General features: G+C 32.5%; 1 protein-coding gene across 2 annotated transcripts in view; it reads left to right on the top strand.

The window, feature by feature from the left end:
* LOC139488725 (uncharacterized) overlaps positions 1-22,284 on the top strand; it is a 35,077-nt gene extending 12,793 nt beyond the window's left edge. The window contains exons 7-13 of one of the 2 annotated variants that reach the window (XM_071274550.1): positions 826-892; positions 3,384-3,411; positions 3,789-3,815; positions 8,386-8,548; positions 16,883-17,018; positions 17,410-17,951; positions 18,654-19,765. In XM_071274550.1, coding sequence (XP_071130651.1) covers positions 826-892; positions 3,384-3,411; positions 3,789-3,815; positions 8,386-8,548; positions 16,883-17,018; positions 17,410-17,951; positions 18,654-18,750 — 1,060 coding nt within the window. In that variant the 3' untranslated portion in view covers positions 18,751-19,765. Of the gene's footprint in view, positions 1-825; positions 893-3,383; positions 3,412-3,788; positions 3,816-8,385; positions 8,549-16,882; positions 17,019-17,409; positions 17,952-18,653 lie in introns of both variants that reach the window. The other variant, XM_071274551.1, reaches the window with a different exon arrangement.
* Positions 22,285-23,904: the final 1,620 nt, after the last annotated feature.

Raw genomic sequence — 23,904 nt, 5'->3', positions numbered from 1 at the left:
ACAATTTCCACAGTTAAAGTCAATGAGAGGCATAGGAAATACAAGCCAACAAACCAAGAAAGACATAATATAGCGATCGATGTCGGGCAAGTGTCTGTACATATATATCAAAGTTACCCTGATTCGAGACAAGTTGTGAATAAATGTAACTAAATATTAACTGAGATTTGATATTCACACCAAATTACTCACATTACAAATAGCAATGACATGTCGACTAGGTCATCTACCAGTTGCGGATGCAGGTCGCCTCAACTTTTAGACAAATATGTGTTCTTTGGCTTATTTTTCAGAATTTGTGGGAAAGGCATTAAGTTTTTGTTGTTTCATGTACATTAAGCATCATTTGTGAAAATAAAAGTGATTGAATCTTGAATGCAACAAAAAAATTTACATGATACAGACAGTTTTCTCTGAAAATAATTTAAATAATGTAAATATATTTAATCATGTTAATCAGTCTGTCACTAAATAGAAGTTTCGTCATAATATAAGTTCCAAAAGGAACAAAGTTATTCCGTTATATTATTTCCACTGGAACAAATATTATAGTATAATATGTTCCAAACGGAATAAATGGAACCGAATATTTGTTCCAACACAAAATAAATAATATGATTATGACATTGTTTATAACAAGGTATCTAGTGGAACTTCTGTTAGGTGGAACTAATATACATTGACAAGTCTGCATTATTTTTTGTTTTTCTTATTTATTTATATATTCTGTTTACCATTAAAGATATGTCTTTTACTGTTCTGATAAAATAATTATACTTTTGTACTTGTTTATTTAAAATTCCTTCCATTTGACTTCCTTCACAGAAAGAAGATAAACCTCCAGCAACAGAAGTATAAACCACAAAATATGCAATTAGGAAATCTAACACAGGTATGATAAACAACTTCATTAAATAAACTGTTAAGGTAGCACTACAGTCAGAATTTTCTGACTCCAACCAACAGTCTTTAAAGATGAATTTCTCAAAAACTACTCAATGGATTTTTAAAATCTTTAGCTCATTAAAAAGGTGAAATATTAATTCTTCTTAACCTGTAAATAAATTAATGTTTGGTATGATTAATCTCAAATTATAGCTCCTTAATTGCCAAAAAAGTGGTCTTCCAACTCGGATGAAAATGACATATTCAAGTCAAATGGTAGTGAAAATTTGTTTTCATCGCTTTAATCAACCATACACTATAAACAAAACCGTGTCTCAGATTTTTGATATATGCCTCCAGTAAGAAGATATATTGATTTAACTGCTGGGTACCAAACCTCATTTCACCTTTCATCTTTGGACAACTATAAATTCATTTAGAAACAAATTATCCAAAAACTGGGACACAGTATTGTAGAAAATACTCCCTTTAATCACATATATCAAGGTCAAACCAAAAGGAGTACCAATGAAGTTTCTATTTTCATTTTTTGCTAACAATTCTCATGAAAAATTGTTCAGAGAAATTGTCTAAAAACTGAATTATCCCCCTTAGAACCCCTATAAATGCATCATTAATACAAAAGTTCCACTGAGAACACCCCAGGAGTGTCCTGACACCATTATTTTATCAATATAACCACACACTTTGTGTCTCTGATGCTCTAATACTGTAAATTTTGAATTATATGTGCACTGACCAACACTAACTTAGCATTTGGCGTGAGTTTGACGTCACAGATTTGACCAACATCTGTGATGTAGTAATTAAATACAGACAAAGCTCCGCCTCTCTCCAGACAGTCTAAGATACGAGAATAACAGGAATAACCAGCTGCATATAAACAATTTTTAACACTATTAAATTCATTATAAAGAATGATTTCATTTGTATTTTAAAAAGAAATATACTATGAAATTAGCTAGAACATTAAAATTGTGCAATAAAAGACATGTTCCAAAAAAGATCAAGACCTGATCCCCCTTGCTGAAAATAGACTGCCTCACATGATTCTTCAGTTTTATGGAATTTAAAAATTTCACATAAAATTAAAATTGGTTAAAGTGCCTGAAACTCCTAACAAAAGACAGATTCAGAGACATATACTTCTTGTTTGTAGTAAGAACCTTAAAAGTTTAAAGTTTTTCAGAGGTTTTCAAAGATACTTTCACACTCTTATCCTTATATATATAGTTTTGTTCATTTTAGTAAGATTTTTTTCCCTTTAGATTTTCTCCTTTTTAATGACTTTCCCTTTTCACTGTTTACTTCAAAGTTATATAAATTACTTTTGTTGCAATACACATGATTCAATGAGATAAGACCACTCTATTTTTCTTGTGGTCAGTGATTAACAGCTGGACACTGGCATCAACAGATAATTGACATATTAGCCCCTCCTAAATGCCTATATATTTAGATTAATTACCATGTGCCTTTATTGACATAATTTCATTATCAATTTACTCCCTGTTGTGATATGATAATGATTTTTGGATTTTTACAAACTGTACAGAATAATACTTACTTTAAAATTATGTGATAAAAAAAATATCTTAAAAAAATCACTGTTAGACTGAGTGCTACCTTAATTCAGCAATGTTTGCAATGCTTGCATTTTTTCGGAAAATTGAAACAGGATTATAAATCATAATTTTTATATCATTTGTATATAGCATTTATTGAAATTGTAAAAATTAATTTTTCCATATTGTCCATTCAACAATTGCAAATATAAATCAACAATTTCTGAATATATAGGGATATGAGTGTTGAACATCAATCAGACAGCAATACAACAACATGAAACAACACATAATCATCAAGAGGCTACATTGAGTTTTCTACAATAGTCAGATGTCTGAACAATAATTCAAGCTATTCTTTACCCTAAGCCGTAGCTCTTTCCTAAAAACTCATTTTTGAAATCATTTAATTTAACTCACTCATTGTGTGTAGCTTAAAGCAAGTTATTTCCCTTGTCTGGGAATATGCAGTTTTTGGCCTTTTAATATTCTTGTAATTTAACTCGATTATAAAACTTAAAAGATTTCATGGATTAAAGTAACACACTGTTTTCTTTTTATTTCACACTATTGTCGCCCAATTCAGCAAATCAATATTTTACAGGAATACTTCAAAACAAGGGAAATAATTCCTAATCAATTGTACTTTTAAAAAAGGCTTTCTGAAGAATGTCCTATATATACTATTCAGTTTTCTTTAAAACTAATAATAGCAGTTTTTGACTGCCCTCTTCATTAGTTCTTGTCCTTTATTTGAGAATGGCTTTCATTGATAAAATATGCAATACTATCTGATACATATGTTTTATCATAATAGATTACCTTGACTTTATTCTTATTATTACTCATTGGTTTTTACTAAAATCATGTTCAGAAAGTGTTAAGAATAAATATCATGGTTTATCATTTCAGATACCTGTGTTTGACAATAAAGGTTTTGGTAAGTTTTGATATTTCTTTTTCAAGGAGTCTTTTATTCTTGGAAAAGAACATACTATACTGGTGTTCAAGTTGAACTGAATCTAACCATATTAAGTGAATTTATTCAAAGGAAGTGTAAATTGATATAGAACTTTACTCTTAGGAAGATTTTATTTTGTTGGAGGAGGGAGGGAGAGAATATTCAAATTAGTATTTTTAGTATATTTCAAAAAGAAAGACTATTTCTTAGATTCTAAGAAGACTATAAATTTCATTTAAAAAAAATAACATTATTGTCGATTGCATTTAAAAAAAATCAACAATACTGTTGATTGCCCTAGAAATTTTTTTTCTTAACATTTGAATACATGTACATAAGTATGATTATTTTAACAGGCAGGGTAAAGAAAGAACAAAAAGATGGTATAAAATTCAATTTGACAGTTTTAGCACGCAACAGTTATAATGCTACTTGAATTTCACATGACCCAGTTTTCTAGCATTACATAATCAATATCTGTAACACCTACTATCTGATATTACGTCATAAGTACATCCTTGTAGACCGTCAATTGTAATATTGTTAGGAAATTTATAGTTTACCACACCCAATACTGTTTATCTACAATACTGTTTATCTATTGTTGATTCAATTACATTTTTAATACAATGTCAATTACATTACATAATGTACCTACTTTCCTAAATGGGAAATAATAATGCATATTCTAAGAAATGTCAAAAATTAATTCTGTAGATTTGACAAACTCTGCATACAATTCAAGGCTATAGGAGATATGCTGTTTCTTAATTAGTTGCTTGAATGGTTCATCTTAAACTAAGTTGTCTTCAAAAAGTAGTTACCCAATGAATAGTGATGAAACCATGCTTGCTGTTTGGTGTGAGCAAAAGCTCTGTGTTGAAGGCCGTACCTTGACCTATAATGGTTTACTTTTATACTTTATTACATGGATGGAGAGTTGTCTCATTGGCACTCATACCACATCTTCCTATATCTATATAGTATTGATAAAAACATTTCCAGATTTTGTTTTAAACATGATCTTTCTTGTATTACACTTATTGGTAAAGAAATGCAAACTTCCTCTAAATCTGTTGTCTGTCTTTGAAAAAGATTTTTTTTTAGTTTTGATACTTGATCTCACTTTTTAGCTCACCTGGCCCGAAGGGCCAAGTGAGCTTTTCCCATCACTTTGCGTCCGGCGTCCGGCGTCCGTCGTCGTCCTGCGTCCGTCGTCGTCCTGCGTCCGTCGTCGTTAACTTTTAGAAAAATCTTCTCCTCTGAAACTACTGGGCCAAATTAAACCAAACTTGGCCACAATCATCATTGGGGTATCTAGTTTAAAAAATGTGTGGCTTGACCCGGCCAACCAACCAAGATGGCCGCCATGGCTAAAAATAGACCATAGGGGTAAAATGCAGTTTTTGGCTTATAACTCAAAAACCAAAGCATTTAGAGCAAATCTGACACGGGGTACAATTGTTTATCAGGTCAAGATCTATCTGCCCTGAAATTTTCAGATGAATCGGACAACCCCTTGTTGGGTTGCTGCCCCTGAATTGGTAATTTTAAGGAAATTTTGCTGTTTTTGGTTATTATCTTGAATATTATTAAAGATAGAGATAAACTGTAAACTGCAATAATGTTCAGCAAAGTAAGATTTACAAATAAGTCAACATGATCGAAATGGTCAGTTGACCCCTTTAGGAGTTATTGCCCTTTATAGTCAATTTTTAACCATTTTTCGTAAATCTTAGTAATCTTTTAGAAAAATCTTCTTCTCTGAAACTACAGGGCCAAATTAATCCAAACTTGGCCACAATCATCTTTGGGGTATTTAGTTTAAAAAAAGTGTGGCGTGACCCTTCCAACCAACCAAGATGGCCACCATGGCTAATAAACAGCTGCGCCATGAGCGCATGATACGCCCGACGTCTTTTGTGGAAGTTTTAAGCAATAACCATTTATTGTTTTTGAGACACGGCGGGACATATGAACCAAACCCCCCCCAACCCTGTTTTTTTTTACAAATATCACTAAAATAAAATTTTGAATCAAACCAAAAAGTATACAGATCTTTAGATTAATATAACAAAGAAGTGTGTAAAGTTTTAAGCAATAATCATAAATCGTTTTTGAGATACAGCGCGACATGTAAAAAAACCCTCCCCCTTTTTTACAAAATACTCAAAAACTCAAAAATGAAATTTTGAATCATCACCAAAAAGTATACAGATATTAAGATTAATATAACTAAGAAGTGTGTAAAGTTTTAAGCAATAATCAAGAAACGTTTTTGAGATACGGTGCGACATGTGAAAAAAAACACACCCCTGTTTTAGTTACAAAGTGCCGTAACTCAAAAAGTTTAAATCTTATTTTCACCAAAAAATATACAGATCATTTGACCATCATAAGAAACAACTACATAAAGTTTCATGAAATTTGGATAAGTCGTTCTCAAGTTACGGTGCGACATGTTTACGCCGGACGGACAGACGGACGGACAGACGGACGGACGGACGGACACCGGACATTTGTATACCATAATACGTCCCGTCAAAATTTTGACGGGCGTATAAAAATAGAACATAGGGGTAAAATGCAGTTTTTGGCTTATAACTCAAAAACCAAAGCATTTAGAGCAAATCTGACTGAGTAAAATTGTTTATCAGGTCAAGATCTATCTGCCCTGAAATTGTCAGATGAATCGGACAACCGGTTGTTGGGTTGCTGCCCCTGAATTGGTAATTTAAGGAAATTTTGCTGTTTTTGGTTATTACCTTGAATATTATTACAGATAGAGATAAACTGTAAACTGCAATAATGTTCAGCATAGTAAGATTTACAAATAAGTCAACATGACCGAAATGGTCAGTTGACCCCTTTAGGAGTTATTGCCCTATATAGTCAATTTTTAACAATTTTCATAAAACTTGTAAATTTTTACTAACATTTTCCACTGAAACTTCTGGGCCAAGTTCAATATAGATAGAAATAATTGTTAGCTGCAAGAATGTTCAGTAAAGTAAGATGTACATACACATCACCATCAACAAAACAAAATTTTTTCATGAATCCATCTGTGTCCTTTTTTTAATATTCACATAGACCAAGGTGAGCGACACAGGCTCTATAGAGCCTCTAGTTTATCTCATTATCATAGTAAATTTTAAATTTTAGGGAAAAGATTGAAGGTTTCAAATTTATATTTATAAGCATTCCTCTTCATGAAATGATAGCTTAAATCTGCAATCTTCCTCTTCTTTCATTTGAAGCAAGCATGTTTATGATAAGAATGTTACATTTTTTTGTGTGCTTTTGATATGAAGACTGTTTTCTTTAAAACAAAAATAACAGTTTTGGTGCTATAAAAGATTATGAACTATCAGGATTGCAGGTGATATGTTATGTAGAAATAAATAACCTTGATACCAAATTTTGAATTGGGAACAATGAGTTTTTATTTCATAATGAAATATTCTAGTTTTAAGAGTTAATTTCATACAATGGCTTTTGCAAAAATAACACTTATGGATAATTATGCTTTTCTAAAAACAGGGTTTGTCTGACCGTACATTTTTTTCTAAAAGTTCTGTCTGACTGAATAATTTTTTGTCTGACATTTTGTCGGTCAGACAGAGTTTGCATATACTGTGTTGGCTAAGTGCTGCATCAAGGCCAAAAGGCTATATCACAGCTATTAAAAAAATGGCATACTGATAGCTTTCTAAAAACTAATTTAAAAAAATGAACTTATAAAAAAAAAAAATTGTACTGGTATTTACAATGTATATTGTAGGATTCATTTCCCCAGTTAATAAACATATTTTATGTAGTGTATATTTTTTCTTTGTAAACATGTATTCATTATATGTAGCTTTGATAAACAAATAATCACTCATATTACCATATAGCATGTTATATCTCATGCATATTGACTTTTCTGTCTATTAGATCCTGAACCTTTTGAGAGAATTGTTACTAATTTGTCCTGTTTCTTTATAATGCATGTTTATTTAGAACTTATTTTTCTCAACCAGTTAGTTATATGCTGTGTATTATGTCTGACTAAAATTTTTTAAGATATTCTTACCACAACTAGACTATGGCTCATATAACCGAAAGACATATAGTCATGCAGATATTTAATCTGGCTGTTTATTACCATCGCATTCATGGTTGTATATCTTTGCATGATTTTGACATAAGTTGCTTGACCAATATTGTGAAATAATGATTTTTTTAACAGAACTATGTTAAGATTTCTTTTGTACACATTTTATACTTAAAAATTTAATTGAGAAAATGATAAGATAGGATCAACACAGCAAGAAATTAAATACATAAGTTAAAAAAATATATGGGGAGCTATGTTACCAAAATAGCCTAACAGTAATGATGGAAACAGGCTCAAAATAAAAGAGGTTAAAGATATCAATAGGAAAGTATAAAATCTTTTATATAGAAAAATTAGGAAACAAATACACGAAAAACACTACAAAGAAACCTAAAGATATAGCAACACATACAATAAAACCAACCCAAAAAGCTGAGGTTAAACTCAGTTCTATTATTTCATAGATTCCTGATTGTATTTTTGACATAGTATCCTATGAGGGGGGATAGGAGGGGTCTTGATCCCGAAATCCCGGACTTGAAAAAACGAAATCCCGAGGTCCCGAATTTAAATAAAGCAAATCCCGACATCCCGAAATCCGAAAAAAAGGATTCCCCGATCCCGAAAGGGTCAATCCCGAAATCCCGAGCTTAAAAGCACCCGATCTCGGAGTCCCGATAAAGGTCCTATCCCCCCTCTCCTATGACCACATATTCTTGTTTTATTTTCAATTTCTATTAATTAAGAAAACAAATTGAATTAGCACATGAATATGATGGATATATATTTGATTTTTTTTTGTGTATTTGAACTGGTTACTTTAGTACTGTTATATCTATCTTATATTGTAGAGAACGATGTTTTGATGGGATCCAGTGCAATAGATAATGACAACTACCACAAAGAACTACAAAAACTGATGCCACAGGCACCAACCTTATTAGCAATACTTAACAATATAAGATCTCGTCTCAGATCCATGGATTTGAATGATCCACGTGTTCCTACTTACAGGTAAAAAAATGTCTAGTCAAAGTAAAGACACTTCTTATTGAAACCTTGCACCAACCTAATGTAAAGCAAATCAGACATTTCTTTTATATTTCATAAAAAATTAGTAAGGGTTCAGCGGAACCCAGTGTCTAGCCTACTTTTGCTGTTAATCGCAGGCTCAACAAAAATGAGAAAAAAAATCAATAAAAATATTCCTCTTGATACTATCTTTTGATTGTAAGAAGCTTATGTCCAAGTTTGGTAAAAGTCCAGGATAGTTTATGAATCTAATAAATGTTTTAAAAACTTTAACTGCAGACTGTATGTAATGTTAACTGAAAGAAAAACTAAGTCCATTTATAAGTAAAATACAGATACACAGGTACAAAATTTTAACAAAATTTCTTTCTAGATACTAGGTTTTGATCATAAACAAGCTTCTGTCCAAGTTTGGTACAAACCCAGGATAGTTTAAGAAAGTTACTAAAATTTTACAAACTTTAACCACAGAGTGAATTTGATGTTTTCTGGCAGAAAAACTATGTCCATTTATAAGTAAAATACGAAAAAAATGGAAAGAATTTTCTTCTGGATACTATCTTATGATCTTTAACAAGCTTCTGTTCAAGTTTGGTAGAAATCCAATAAAGTTTAAGAAAGTTATTAAAATTTCAAAAACTTTAACCACAGAGTGAATATTTGAGGACGCCACCGCCGACAACGACGCCGACGGAATTTAGGATTGCTATGTCTCGCTTTTTTAGCTCACCTGACCTGAAAGGTCAAGTGAGCTTTTCTCATCACTTGGCGTCCGTCGTCCTGCGTCCGTCGTCCGTCGTCCGTAAACTTTTACAAAAATCTTCTCCTCTGAAACTACTGGGCCAAATTCTACCAAACTTGGTCACAATCATCCTTTGGGTATCTAGTTTAAAAAATGTGTGGCGTGACCCGTCAAACCAACCAAGATGGCCGCCATGGCTAAAAATAGAACATAGGGGTAAAATGCAGTTTTTGGCTTATAACTCAAAAACCAAAGCATTTAGAGCAAATCTGTCAAAGGGTAAAATTGTTTATCAGGTCAAGATCTATCTGCCCTGACATTTTCAGATGAATCTGACAACCGGTTGTTGGGTTGCTGCCCCTGAATTGGTAATTTTAGGGCAATTTTGCTGTTTTTGGTTATTATCTTGAATATTATTATAGAGAGAGATAAACTGTAAACAGCAATAATGTTCAGCAAAGTAAGATCTACAAATAAGTCAACATATTTAAAATGGTCAGTTGACCCCTTTAGGAGTTATTGGCCTTTATAGTAAATTTTTAACCATTTTTCGTAAATCTTAGTAATCTTTTACAAAAATCTTCTCCTCTGAAACTACCATGCCAAACTAAACCAAACTTGGCCACAATCATCATTGGGATATCTAGTTTAAAAAATGTGTGGCGTGACCCGGCCAACCAACCAAGATGGCCGCCATGGCTAAAAATAGAACATAGGGGTAAAATGCAGTTTTTGGCTTATAACTCAAAAACCAAAGCATTTAGAGCAAATCTGACATGGGGTAAAATTGTTTATCAGGTCAAGATCTATCTGCCCTGAAATTTTCAGATGAATCGGACAACCAATTGTCGGGTTGCTGCCCCTGAATTGGTAATTTTAGGAAAATTTTGCTGTTTTTGGTTATTATCTTGAATATTATTATAGATAGAGATAAACTGTAAACAGCAATAATGTTCAGCAAGGTAAGACCTACAAATAAGTCAACATGACCAAAATTGTCAGTTGACCCCTTAAGGAGTTATTGCCCTTTATAGTCAGTTTTTAACAACTTTTCGTCATTTTTTGTAACTTTTCTAAAAATCTTCTTCTCCAAAACTACTTTGCCAAATTTAATTAATCTTGGCCACAATTATCATTGTGGTTTGTAGTTTAAAAAATGTGTCCGATGACCCAGCCTACTAAACAAAATGGCCGACATGGCTAAAATTAGAACATAGTGGTAAAATGCAGTTTTTGCTTTATATCTGTTACGAATTGCACATGAGGTGTTCCCGCTACCGCTCTCTATGTACACGACGTCACCGTTGTTGTGACGTGAGCTTTTCAGAGTTCAATACATGTATCATTGCAAGCAGACGTTCTTATTTACTAAGCCTTAATTTGTGTCCGAAACAACCACTCTACGATATTGGTACCGAGACCAGGATGAATCTGAAGCTACGTTCGATACGAGCAGGACACAGGAGTGCAGTTTCCAGACTGATAAAGAAATTTGAAGACGTTCAACAAGAAGAAGATGGAACCGTGGACACGGAGGATTTGTCAAACATATTGGATAGTCTGAAACGGAAGCAAGAAATATTACGCAAGTTAGATGAGGACATAGTACAGGAACTGGACGACGGAGATATTGAAACAGAGATCGTTGAAGCAGATGAGTATGCATTTAACTTAGAAGGTAAAATTCGTCAAGTCAACAAATTTATCTTAGTCAAAACTACAGCTTTGAATACACACGCAGAAAGTTTTACTCCACGCATAGAAACTACTCAACCCGTTCATACTATAAACTCTTCATATACAGAACACCAGAACAACTCAAATTACCGTTTGTCAGATTTTCGCCCATCCTTTAGCTCAATTAGTGAATACAACAAACTACCCAAGTTGAATCTCCCTACTTTCGATGGAGATATACTTCAATGGCAGTCATTTTGGGACTCATTTGAGACAGCCGTGCATACGAACCCAACCTTAAGCAACGTCCAAAAATTCAATTATTTGAAATCGTTACTTCATGATGAAGCTCTAAAATCAGTGACAGGTTTTGCGCTCACTAATGCAAACTATGAAAAGGCAATTTCCCTATTACAAGAAAGATATGGTCAGCAACATAAAATTACACAGAGGTATATGCAGGAACTTATTGATATTACGTCGCCTAGGTACACACTTTTCAACCTCCGACATTTTTATGACAACATTGAAATTTACATAAGGGGTTTAGAATCACTAGGACAAACTGATGATTCATATGGAGCGCTGTTAGTGCCAATAATATTGAACAAACTACCAGGGGAAATTCGAAAAAACCTTGCAAGAGAATTTGGGTCCACAAACATACGCTTAGCAGACTTACGAAAAGGCATATTTAATGAAATAAATATCATGGAAGCCGGTAACTCAACAGACAGTTATGGAAATCTAGCTACCGCTACTGCAGCATTTCACACCAATGTAAAGGTACATACAAAACAAACCAACAGACAAATTCACGTAAAGTCATGCGCATTTTGTAAAGAATCACACACGTCGGTAAACTGTACCAAAGTTCCTGATTATAAAGACCGCATGTCAATAGTAAAAAGAGACCGCCTATGCTTCAACTGTTTAGGACATCACAATTTGGTTGATTGTAAGTCAATCAAATCATGCAGAAAGTGTGACAAGCATCATCACACAAGTTTATGTAAAGAGAATACACATAATGATTATCTAGACAGTGTAAACGTAAGTACCATACAACACAACGCGAAGGAACCGGACACAATTTCACAATCACAGGCAACCACAAATGTTTTGCTCAAAACTGCAATTAACCCTGTAAGATCGGGACGACACTGTTCAGATGCCAACATTCTTTTTGATGAAGGAGCACAGAGATCGTTCATTACAGAAGACCTAGCCGTTAAATTACAGTTATCAATTAGTGGCACAGAAACTTTAAACCTATCCGGATTTGGGGACAGTGCAGAAAGTACAAGAATTAGACACTTAAAAACTAGTATTATTTATTTGCTAACAGATGAAGGACAATTGCCGATCAGAGTATTGATCGTACCGGAAATCGCCGCACCGCTCAAAACGTACATCCGTAAAGCCGCAAAATTGCCGTATTTATCAGGAATAGAACTTGCTCATCCAGTCACCGCGAACGACAATTTTCACATCTCCGTACTTGTAGGAGCCGATTACTATTGGTCAATTGTAGACAACCATATAATTAGAGGCGATGGACCTACTGCCGTGAAATCCAAAATTGGTTATTTATTATCAGGACCACTTCACGGTACACCAAGCCACAGTAATCAGAAAACATCTACAATGAATGTAAGGAAATCACCAAAGACAAAAGAACGCAACCCGGAGAAGTTACGGAAGACAGAATCATTTGGTATTGAACATATTGACGAGAAGACAGGGAGAAAGAAATTATTTCAAGTATTAGATTCATATCAGAAGACATGTATAAGTAACCATAACAACAGACATTTCGATGCTGTATCCCGGAAAGATGACCACACACCTTCACCAGTGAACAAAGAGATTTCAAAATTGAGAAAAGAAAATGTTATTAAAAGACTTAAAAAGGAACCGCAATTATTATATCCGCTAGAACTGACAACAAAAGAATATATAGGACCGTGATCAAATACTGCCCTCCTGACGACCGAAGACCGATGCAAAAGAAAAGATAAAAATGTGGACCAAATGAGACTATCGTTTAATTTTATGGATTGTTAACTGATCGTGCTTTATTACAGCCTGTGAAATAGTTATTTTCATTCGTGCTCATTATCAAAGACAGTGAAAGATATTCAAAGTTTTATATTTATCAGAGACAGTAATTCAAAGTGAAATTTTCATAATTTATTTTCATCTTATTGTATTAAAAATTCATTTGCGGGCCCCCAGAATGTTACGAATTGCACATGAGGTGTTCCCGCTACCGCTCTCTATGTACACGACGTCACCGTTGTTGTGACGTGAGCTTTTCAGAGTTCAATACATGTATCATTGCAAGCAGACGTTCTTATTTACTAAGCCTTAATTTGTGTCCGAAACAACCACTCTACGATAATATCTTTGAAACTAAGACATTTAGGGCAAATCTTTCAACATTTAAATGTCCATCAGAATAAGATATATCCCCTCACAAATTTTGAGTTGAATCGGACAACCGGTTGTTGGGTTGCTGCCCTAAAATTTGTGATTTTAAGGATATTTTGCAGTTTTTATACGACCGCAAAATTTGAAAAAATTTTCGTCGTATATTGCTATCACGTTGGCGTCGTCGTCGTCGTCGTCCAAATACTTTTAGTTTTCGCACTCTAACTTTAGTAAAAGTGAATGGAAATCTATGAAATTTTAACACAAGGTTTATGACCACAAAAGGAAGATTGGTATTGATTTTGGGAGTTTTGGTCCCAACATTTTAGGAATTAGGGGCCAAAAAGGGCCCAAATAAGCATTTTCTTGGTTTTCGCACTATAACTTTAGTTTAAGTTAATAGAAATCTATGAAATTTTGACACAAGGTTTATGACCACAAAAGAACGGTTGGGATTGATTTTGGGAGTTTTGGTTTCAACAGTTTAGGAATTAGGGGCCAAAAAAGGGCCCAAATAAGCATTATTCTTGGTTTTCGCACAATAACTTTAGTTTAAGTGAATAGAAATCAATGAAATTTAAACACAATGTTAATGACTACAAAAGGAAGGTTGGTATTGATTTTGGGAGTTTAGGTCCCAACAGTTTAGGAATTAGGGGCCAAAAAGGGACCCAAATAAGCATTTTGCTTGGTTTTCGCACCATAACGTTAGTATAAGTAAATAGAAATCTATGAAATTTAAACACAAGGTTTATGACCATAAAAGGAAGGTTGGTATTGATTTTGGGAGTTTTGGTCCCAACAGAATAAGGGGCCCAAAGGGTCCAAAATTAAACTTTGTTTGATTTCATCTTTGATATGCCGAATCTAACTGTCATGACTGTGTATGTAGATTCTTAACTTTTGGTCCCGTTTTCAAATTGGTCTACATTAAGGTCCAAAGGGTCCAAAATTAAACTTAGTTTGATTTTGACAAAAAATGAATCAGTTAGGTTCTTTGATATGATGAATCTAAAAATGTACTTAGATTCTTGATTATTGGCCCAGTTTTCAAGTTGGTCCAAATCGGGGTCCAAAATTAAACTTTGTTTGATTTCATCAAAAATTGAATAAATGGGGTTCTTTGATATACCAAATCTAACTGTGTATGTAGATTCTTCATTTTTGGTCCTGTTTTCAAATTGGTCTACACTAAAGTCCAAAGGGTCCAAAATTAAACTTAGTCTGATTTTAACAAAAATTGAAATCTTGGGGTTCTTTGAAATTGATATGCTGAATCCAAAAATGTACTTAGATTTTTTATTATGGGCCCAGTTTTCAAGTTGGTCCAAATCAGGATCTAAAATTATTATATTAAGTATTGTGTAATAGCAAGTCTTTTCAATTGCACAGTATTGCGCAATGGCAAGAAATATCTAATTGCACAATATTGTGAAATAGCAATTTTTTTTTAATTAGAGTTATCTTTCTTTGTCCAGAATCAACTTAAATCTTTGTTATATACAATATACAATGTATATTCACTTTTTACTACCAACTGATAAATTAAAATAATCTTTACCATTCAGTGATAACAAGCAGTTTTTTTACATCTTAATATTTTATGATGTATTTAAATGAGTAGTTATTGTTGCAAACTCCATTAGAAATTTTAATTGAGATTAGTTTTGGAATAAGGGAAAGGGGGATGTGATTAAAAAAATTGGGTTCAATTTTTCTCATTTGAAATTTCATAAATAAAAAAGAAAATTTCTTCAAACATTTTTTTGAGAGGATTAATATTCAACAGCATAGTGAATTGCTCTAAGAGAAAACAAAAATTTTAAGTTCATTAGAACACATTCATTCTGTGTCAGAAACCTATGCTGTGTCAACTATTTAATCACAATCCAAATTTAGAGCTGAATCCAGCTTGAATGTTGTGTCCATACTTGCCCCAACCGTTCAGGGTTCAACCTCTGCGGTCGTATAAAGCTACGCCCTGCGGAGCATCTGGTTGGTTATTATCTTGAATACTATTATAGATAGAGATAAACTGTAAACAGCAATAATGTTCAGCAAAGTAAGATCTACAAATAAGTCAGCATGATCAAAATTGTTAGAGGACCCCTTAAGGAGTTATTGCCCTTTATAGTCAATATTGAACAACTTTTCGTCATTTTTGTAACTTGTATAAAAATCTTTTCTAAAACGACTTGTCCAAATTTAACCAAACTTCGCTACAATCATAATACATTGTACTAGGGTATCTATTTAAAAAAAAAGTGTCTAATGACCCCGCCTACCAACGAAGATGGCCGACATCAGTAAACACATTAACAGGTGAGCGACACAGGCTCTTGAGAGCCTCTAGTTTACTAAAGTCAAAGGCCTGACAAAAAGTGAAGCATTGAAGATACATACAGGTCAAACAAAATTCATAATGGGTCGACTGAACCCTGTGTCTTGCCCAGGAATGTTGGTGTCAGTCTAGAGGAATGATATAGACCGCCAAGAAATAATTCTGTTTATAGACTTAAATCATTAAAATACAAAAAGACAAAAAAATGAAGATTTTTGGCATATATGTTTTAAATTTAACTTAAAAGCTCCTATCAAAAAGTCATGTCATGAATAAAGTTACTGATCTTAAAAAAATTAAGTCCTATTATAATGTGACCACCAAAAACCCCTTGTCCATCTTTGAATAGAATACTGAAAAAAGGGAAATAAAACAGGATGTAGAGATAAAAAGTTTATATAACATATCTATCACAAAAACGCTTGAAAGAGCTATGGCAACATATAATTTGCTAAAAAATGGTGAAAAATCAGCTGCTCTGTAAGGATAAGGATTTTTTGCTCCACTAGTTGTACCTTTCATGAATAAGTAAAGATATGATAAGGTGTCTCAATTGCTGATGTGTTAAATGAACGTAGAAGTATTTGGGGTGGCTACAAACGATCCAAACTTTAGTTATGTCTACTATATAGATTGCAACATATGATTTACCTATTATATATCGATATAAGAAGATTTGGTATAAGTGCAAATGAGACAACTTTCCATCCAAGTCACAATTTGTAAAAGTACACCATTATAGGTCATAGTACAGTCTTCAAAACAGAGCCTTGGCTCACACTGAACAGTAAGATATAAATGTCCTGAAAATATTTAGTGTAAAACCATTCAAACAGGACAACCAACAGTCTAATCTATTTAAAAAAAAAACTCATCAACAGACAACAAACACTGAACATCAGGTTCTTGACTTAGGACAGGTGCAAACAAATGCAGCAGGTTTAAACAATTGATTGGGACCAACCTTCACCCTTACCTGAAACAGTAGTGTAACATCACAACATAGAAAGACACATTAAAAAATATCAATCTGATATAAATGTTTATGATGTGGTAATAATAATTATAATTTAATTGCAAGATAGATTGACTAATCCTTTTTATCTATTTTACATATTAATAGAGGTGTAATACACCAGCTGTGTAGAGTATTGGTGCTACTAAACAAAACAGACCCTAGAGCCAGTATTCCTTCAGATGCCCCAGGACTACTTCAGTGGGCCCAACAAATGTTAGAAGACTACCAGATGGATGTACAGGTATCATATTCTTTTACTCTGACACAAAGAAAATCAAAATTTCATTACATAAACAGTTATTACTGTAAAAACAAAAGTTCTTGAAGGTCTGTGGAACTTTAAAAAAAAGTCTTACATTGAAATTAAGTATTAGAAAATAGAAAAAGTGTTAATGCATGGTCAAATTCAAAGACAGGCGAAGAGAAAAAAGCTGAAACAAACAGCAAAGTTTATCTTTGTAGTTCAGTTTTAAGGCATATTTTTGACACATAATATTTAAATTGTTGGAACAACACTTGACTGGAGATTCTTGTGAGCCACTTGTCTGTAAATTATTATAATTATAGTATATGTAAGAAAAACACCTGTCTGAAAAGTCTGAATTAAGTGAATTCATTTCTTTTGTTTGTAGGATCAGCATCTGTCTGGAGGGTCAGACGAGACACCAGTCAGCAAGATCTCTTACATAGATGTTCCTATTGAACAACAGAAATCTCACCAATATGCCGTGCCCCAACTCAACAAAGCAACAAAAGAGGAGGAGCGACCCGTCCATCATCATCAACCATATCATCATAGTCAACAAAGTTCCCTGTCTCACCATTCTGATACTGGGTATTATAGCAGTACTCCCGTCCCTGTGGAATATCGCAGCACCACTCTACCGCATGCACAGATCAATTCATCATTCAGCACATTCACTTCCAAAAAACAGAAAAAGCATGACCCTCGGCTTGTTCGTAGCTCTACTAATATTGCGCAATACCCCAGGGACAATTCACAGGGTTATTTTGCTAATGGACGGTATTATGATCCTTCACCGAAACCTGAAGTTTATGCACCTGCAAGTTCTTACAGTGACCGTGACAATAAGGTCATGTCCACATTTCTTTCAGATCTTCCACAAGACCAAGGTTCTAGAGCCTCATCATCAGATAGCTCATTATATGTTGAGTATGTTGCTTGTTCATGTCTACAACTTAATCTTTTTTATTTAATTTAATTTTAGATAATTTTAGTTCAAAAAATTAGCTTATTTTAGAGGTACTTTGGATTTGAGTATTTTTTTTGGTTACCAGTTATCATGGATGGAGAAAAAAAAATATTCTTTGTTAATATTGGATTTCATTATTTTGTGGAAAATAGCATACCAGCAAATATAATATTTGTACTTCATTGAACATTTTAATTTATGGTTTATATTTTTATGAAATCAATGAAAATAGGTATTTGAAGAATAATTATGAATCTGCAGTAACTTAATATTTGGAAAATGTTAGCTTATCTCTATGCCAAGAATTATCTCATCATAGGATTATCATATTCATTGGTGTGGTCTTTGGTTCAAGCTTTAATAGTGTGTTTGGTGTGTTGACACTTATGTGTGTGGTGTGTTTGCATTCCTTAATTTAATACTAATTTTTCAAAATGTATGAAAATAGAAAAAAACACATTATTATTTGTTATTTCAACATGACAAATCGAAAAGAATTAGCAGCCATACAAATTAGAATGTATTGAAAACGTTGGCAATCTAGCCCAACTATGATTTTTACTTTACTTTATTTGATTTTAATTTTGTATTTTTAAAATTCTTTAGAACTCTTCAACCTGTGTTTTATGTTTCATTTTGAAAATATGTAATTTTTTTTGCAGTGCTGAAGAAAATGATAACAATGACCTTGACAGTTTACCAGAAGACGAGGTATTACCATTCGATCCTGAGGAAGCAACAGAGCCTGTGGAGGTTTGACATCTGAGTCATTCAGACTCAATCAAACGTTTTGTCTTCTGCTGAAAATTGACATTTTTCTCTAGCTGCAAATTGTGATAAACAGATCTTTTCAGAGAATTTATTGGTGCAAACTTTTCAGGGATTTTATTTTTGTAGCAAAAAGCTTTGGCTGTGTGCAAAATATATCTTTTTTTACTCTCATTCACAAAATCATGTTATGTTTTAACTAAGAAGAGTGTCTGGAGATCAGGTTTTTCTGCTGGACGATACATTCTTCTTAATATAATAATTTGTATTATGTGTAATATTTTCAAAACCATTCACCTTATCATTGTGTTTGGTTCAAAAACTGTATAAAAAATGAAAATTCAACTGATGATGTAACATTATTTTTATTTTGATTCAAGAATAATGATTCTACTTATAGTCCTTTAGATTCTGAAAAGACGAATTAAATGATATTGTTGTATTGTATCAATCCTATTAAATTTACAGTAGAAGTAATAGTTTGAATTCACTATACCTCAGTCTCTTACAATATTCCCTGAGCTTGCTCGCATTTCAATTACTCTACGTCATAAAAATATAACAGCTTAAATTGTGTTATATGAACTTTTTTCTTTTTACATGTAGTTCGAATCTCATCACTTTGTATCAGAGTATAAGTTTTTGTTTTGTAGAAAAAATAATATAACCTTTTAGAAATGCAATATTTATGATTTTCTTCAGAATGCTAAGATGTTTCAGTTGTATGAGTACATTTGTATATATATATTTGGATTAAAAAGTTTATGAGCGGGAAAAAAGTTTTTGAAATATAAAAATAAACGTGTACAAATCCTGAATTTTTAGTAATAAAGCATTTCTTTTAGTCAATGCTGGTAATTAAAATTTTTGACTGGTACCAAACATTAGCTTTTCAATCATGACTTTTTGTAGATAACAATTGTGATCATTGAAGTGTGCCTCTTTATTTTGGAGGGAACCCACCAAACTTGGGATGGGAGAGTTATACCTGGGAGAAAAGAAAAAATTTCAATGAAACCAACACTTTTTTGCTAACATTGAAATAAATTTTACAAAATTTTCTGATGAAAGGAATGTTTTGGATTGTTTTTGAGGTCCAGAAGCCCTCTATATCTATTGCTAAATTGGCATCTATACATTCTTGCTGATTAAATGTGTATTGCACCATAGCCATTTAAAAAAAAATGTTATTAAAACTTTTAATCCATTTATAGAAACTCTGGATACTTTAAATTGAGAAATTATTGCGATGTTTTTATTATTGCAAAAAATGCGACGGGGTTATAATGGCAATATTTTAAACTCGCATTTTGAAATTTTTCATAGAATTAAACAGGAATTTTCTCAATATCGCAAAAAATAAAATAGCATTTTAGTCTAAAATGACAGAATCGCAATAATAAATGCACGCATAATCCCATTAATTTCTGAATTTACAGTATGACTAGTATTTTAATTATACATTTTTAGGAAATAAATAATGGATTCATGGCATCAATTGATATATATTTCTTTTTTCAACATACAACACGAATTATTGTGATAGATCAGTATTTTAGTAGGTGCAACAATTAGTGTCTTTTTATAAATTTGTGTAAATAAAAACTTTTAAAAATATTTTTTATTTATGTTAGAATCTGTTTTATGTTCATTTGCATATCTTAAATTGAATTGGTATCCGGATTTTGTTTTAAGTCAAATTTTAATACACAATTTTGTACTTTTTTACAATTTCCATGAAATTTCGCTATTTATGTAAAGAAATGGTAAATTATTGAAATGTTCCATGTTGAGGTTAAATATAAGTACCATGAAATAATTTTATACATATATAAGCAGAAGCATTATGATAAATACATGAAAATGAAAAGACCAAGAACACATACCCGTAGCCAGGGGTGGTTCAGGGGGGTTCGGACGACCCCCCCCCCCCCCCCCCCAACCCCCCCTTGAAATCAAATAAGCACTGTTAAAGTCAATGTTTTGTTAAAATTGTGACTGTTAAAGTTGAGTTCACGAGTCCAACGAAATTCCTGGCTACGGGCCTGGAACACTATGATTACCAAGAGCAAAATAGTTGATTTTATACAGATGTGAAACTCAGGATATCAATTCAAATTGTTAAAATCAAAATGATCTTATGAATTTTTATTTTAGTTTTATGTCTACAAATTGTACAACTTTACATATGTACATAAATTTTGCTAGCTTGTTTTTTATGGTATTGGTTGTATTTTTAAAAGGTATATTTAAATGAGATATGTACGCAATATTGTCAAGATGTATTTTTAGTTTTCATGACATTCCATTACAGGAGTCTAAACCAGAATTAATCATGCATTCATTTAAAAAAAAAAAACCTAATTGCTCTCTATGCAAGGCAGACATTGTAAAATCTTCAATGTTGTAAACAAATTTAAACAAATTCTGGATGGCTTTTCCTTTTTATACCAAGTATATTCTAGTGAAACTAATTCTATAAGAAATCTTTTCAAAAAGCACAAAGGAATACTATATAAGGGTCTTTACTAGATATTACTGCTGGCAGTTTTTTACCCTTAAAAAAGCAGATGAGGATTCAGGATTTTGAAAAAGTGGGCCCTCCAACTAGCCAATGTTGGAGTAGAACATAAAAAAAGTCCATGCATTAACAATATATGTAGCTCCATAAGGACCTCCTCCCTAAATCTAATTCTTAAAAGCTTTTTTTTCAATTTAACAGTAGACTGGAAATTCATAGATTTGTGCTTGCATTTATTATTGCTATATATATATTTTATAAATGTTGAACCATGTTAAAAAGATGCAAGATTTATTATTATTGTATAGCAATATAATATTCCCCACAGAAAGTAACCAAAATTTAGCGTGCAATAAATTCTAATATTGCTCTAGTGCAATAAATCATCAAAATTCATGACGTCATCAACGACAAAATCTAGTTTAAACCAATTTTTACTTTCAAGTATTATATTGCTATACAATAAAAGGGTTATTGCATGAATATTAGGGAATATTGTTCCTTGTAGAACATATATTGCACTTGCAAGCTCGTGCAATATAAAATTCTACTCGGAACAATATTCCCCAATATTCATGCAATAACCCTATATTCTAATTTCAGGAAAATTTATAAAAATAAGTGTGATCAAACTTTCTTTAGTTTTGAGAAACCTATCGCATAGCAATTTTGAGCAATAATAAAAACATTACTGAATTTTAAATACTTGTTTTCACTATGCATTTTTTAAGTGGTTCACTTGACACTTCAGGGATTTCTTATTGTTTTATAAACTGTTGTACATTTTCAAATAAATGCTTAAAGGTTGTGATTGTAAATTGTTTTTAAGCTAATTGCTCTTATTTATATGGGGTAAACATTTAAAACCATAAATTTTACATATCAGTACTTGTTCAACATCTTTGTTCAACAGTGGTGCTAAATTTGACTTTTTTCTATGCTGCAAACCATAATGTTCATTAACAGCTGTCAGCTTTGCAATAATAAAATGTGTAACCAAACAATATTAGCATTTATTTTTGTGTGTCTTTTCAATATTTTAAGTATGTTAAACTTTTAGAAAAAATAGTCCAATCTTATATATATATTGTATTGCAAACAAATGTCAAATAAATTTGGACTATCTTATTGAAACTTTATGAATAAAAGTTAATGTGGGTATGCATGCCATCAGTGAGACAGCAACCAAGTAACAATTAATTACCAATAAATGGAAAAAAGAATAAAATTGAGAATGGAATTCGAATTGGGGAATGTGTCAAGGAGGCAACTACCCGACCATAGAGCAGACAACAGCCGAATGCCACCAATGGTTCTTCAATGCTGCAATAAACTCCTGCATCTTAACATCCTTCAGCTGGACCCTTTTTTTACTAGTTCAGTATTAATGGACATCATACTAATCTCCGAATTATACACAAGAAACTAAAATTCATACCAGACTAACAAAGGACAGAGGCTCCTGACTTGGGACAGGTGCAAAAATGCAGCAGCGTTAAACATGTTTATTGAGATCTCAACCCTCCCCCTATACCTCTAGTCAATATGGAAAAAACAAACGCACAACAATATGTGCAACCAGCAAAACTCAGAAGTCTTCAATATGATGAAGGCATAACCTTTCAATTTAGGTCTAGAGCTGGCATGTCAGTTACTGTTAGTCGTCCTTAGTTAATTTATGTATCATTATCATTTTGCTTAGTTTCTTTTACCTATTCTGGCATCGGACTCAAGACTTCTTTTAAACTGACTTTTACTGTGCGTTTTGCTGTTTTTATATTTCTACATTGGCTAGAGGTATTAGGGGAGGGTTGAGATCTTAAAAAAAACCATGTTTATCCCCGCCCCATTTTTGCACCTGTCCCAATTAAGGAGCCTCCAGCCTTTGTTAGTCTTGTATGTTTTTTAACTTCATTTATTTATATATTTCGTAGTTAAGTAAGATGTCCATTATCACTGTAATAGTACACATTTTTGTTTAGGGGCCAGCTGAAGCACTCCATCCTGGTGCAGGATTTTCTCAGTGTTTAAGATCCATTGGTGGCCTTGGGCTGTTTTCTGCTCTTTGGTTAGGTTGTTGTCCCTTTGACACATTCCTTATTTCCATTCTCAATTTTATTCAATGATAGAAGTGTACAATATACAGTACTACATAAAAAGGACCACATATAGGCTTCTATCAATGCTCAAATAATCTGACAAAAATAGGCAAACTAACTATTAAAAGACAAAAAGTAACAAACAACACATATTCCAAATAAGCATACATTTGTAAATCAGGCACCAAATTTGTCTTCCTCAACACCATATATGTTGTAAAACATAAAAAAAAAATCATGTTTGCATTCGCAATTTTTTTTTAATCTTATGCTTTTTTGCACAAATAAATAAATAAAAATATTCTTAGATATTTGAATAAAAGCAATCAATTGTAATTCAGTCAGAATTGAATATATCAAGCAGGTTATTATCACTGCATTCCAATATGTCTGCAGTCTAAATCTACCAGAAACAATGAAAACATATAGTAAGACCTTTGGCCTAAAGATTGACCAATCAAAAGGTTAGAATTTTCCCTCCAAAATGATACGAAAGAAAAGAGGTTCACCAAAGGGAAAAGAGAA

This window comes from Mytilus edulis, chromosome 9, assembly GCF_963676685.1.
Source record: "Mytilus edulis chromosome 9, xbMytEdul2.2, whole genome shotgun sequence".
In the NCBI taxonomy this organism is placed as follows: domain Eukaryota; kingdom Metazoa; phylum Mollusca; class Bivalvia; order Mytilida; family Mytilidae; genus Mytilus; species Mytilus edulis.
This window is presented reverse-complemented; position numbering and strand designations above follow the sequence as displayed.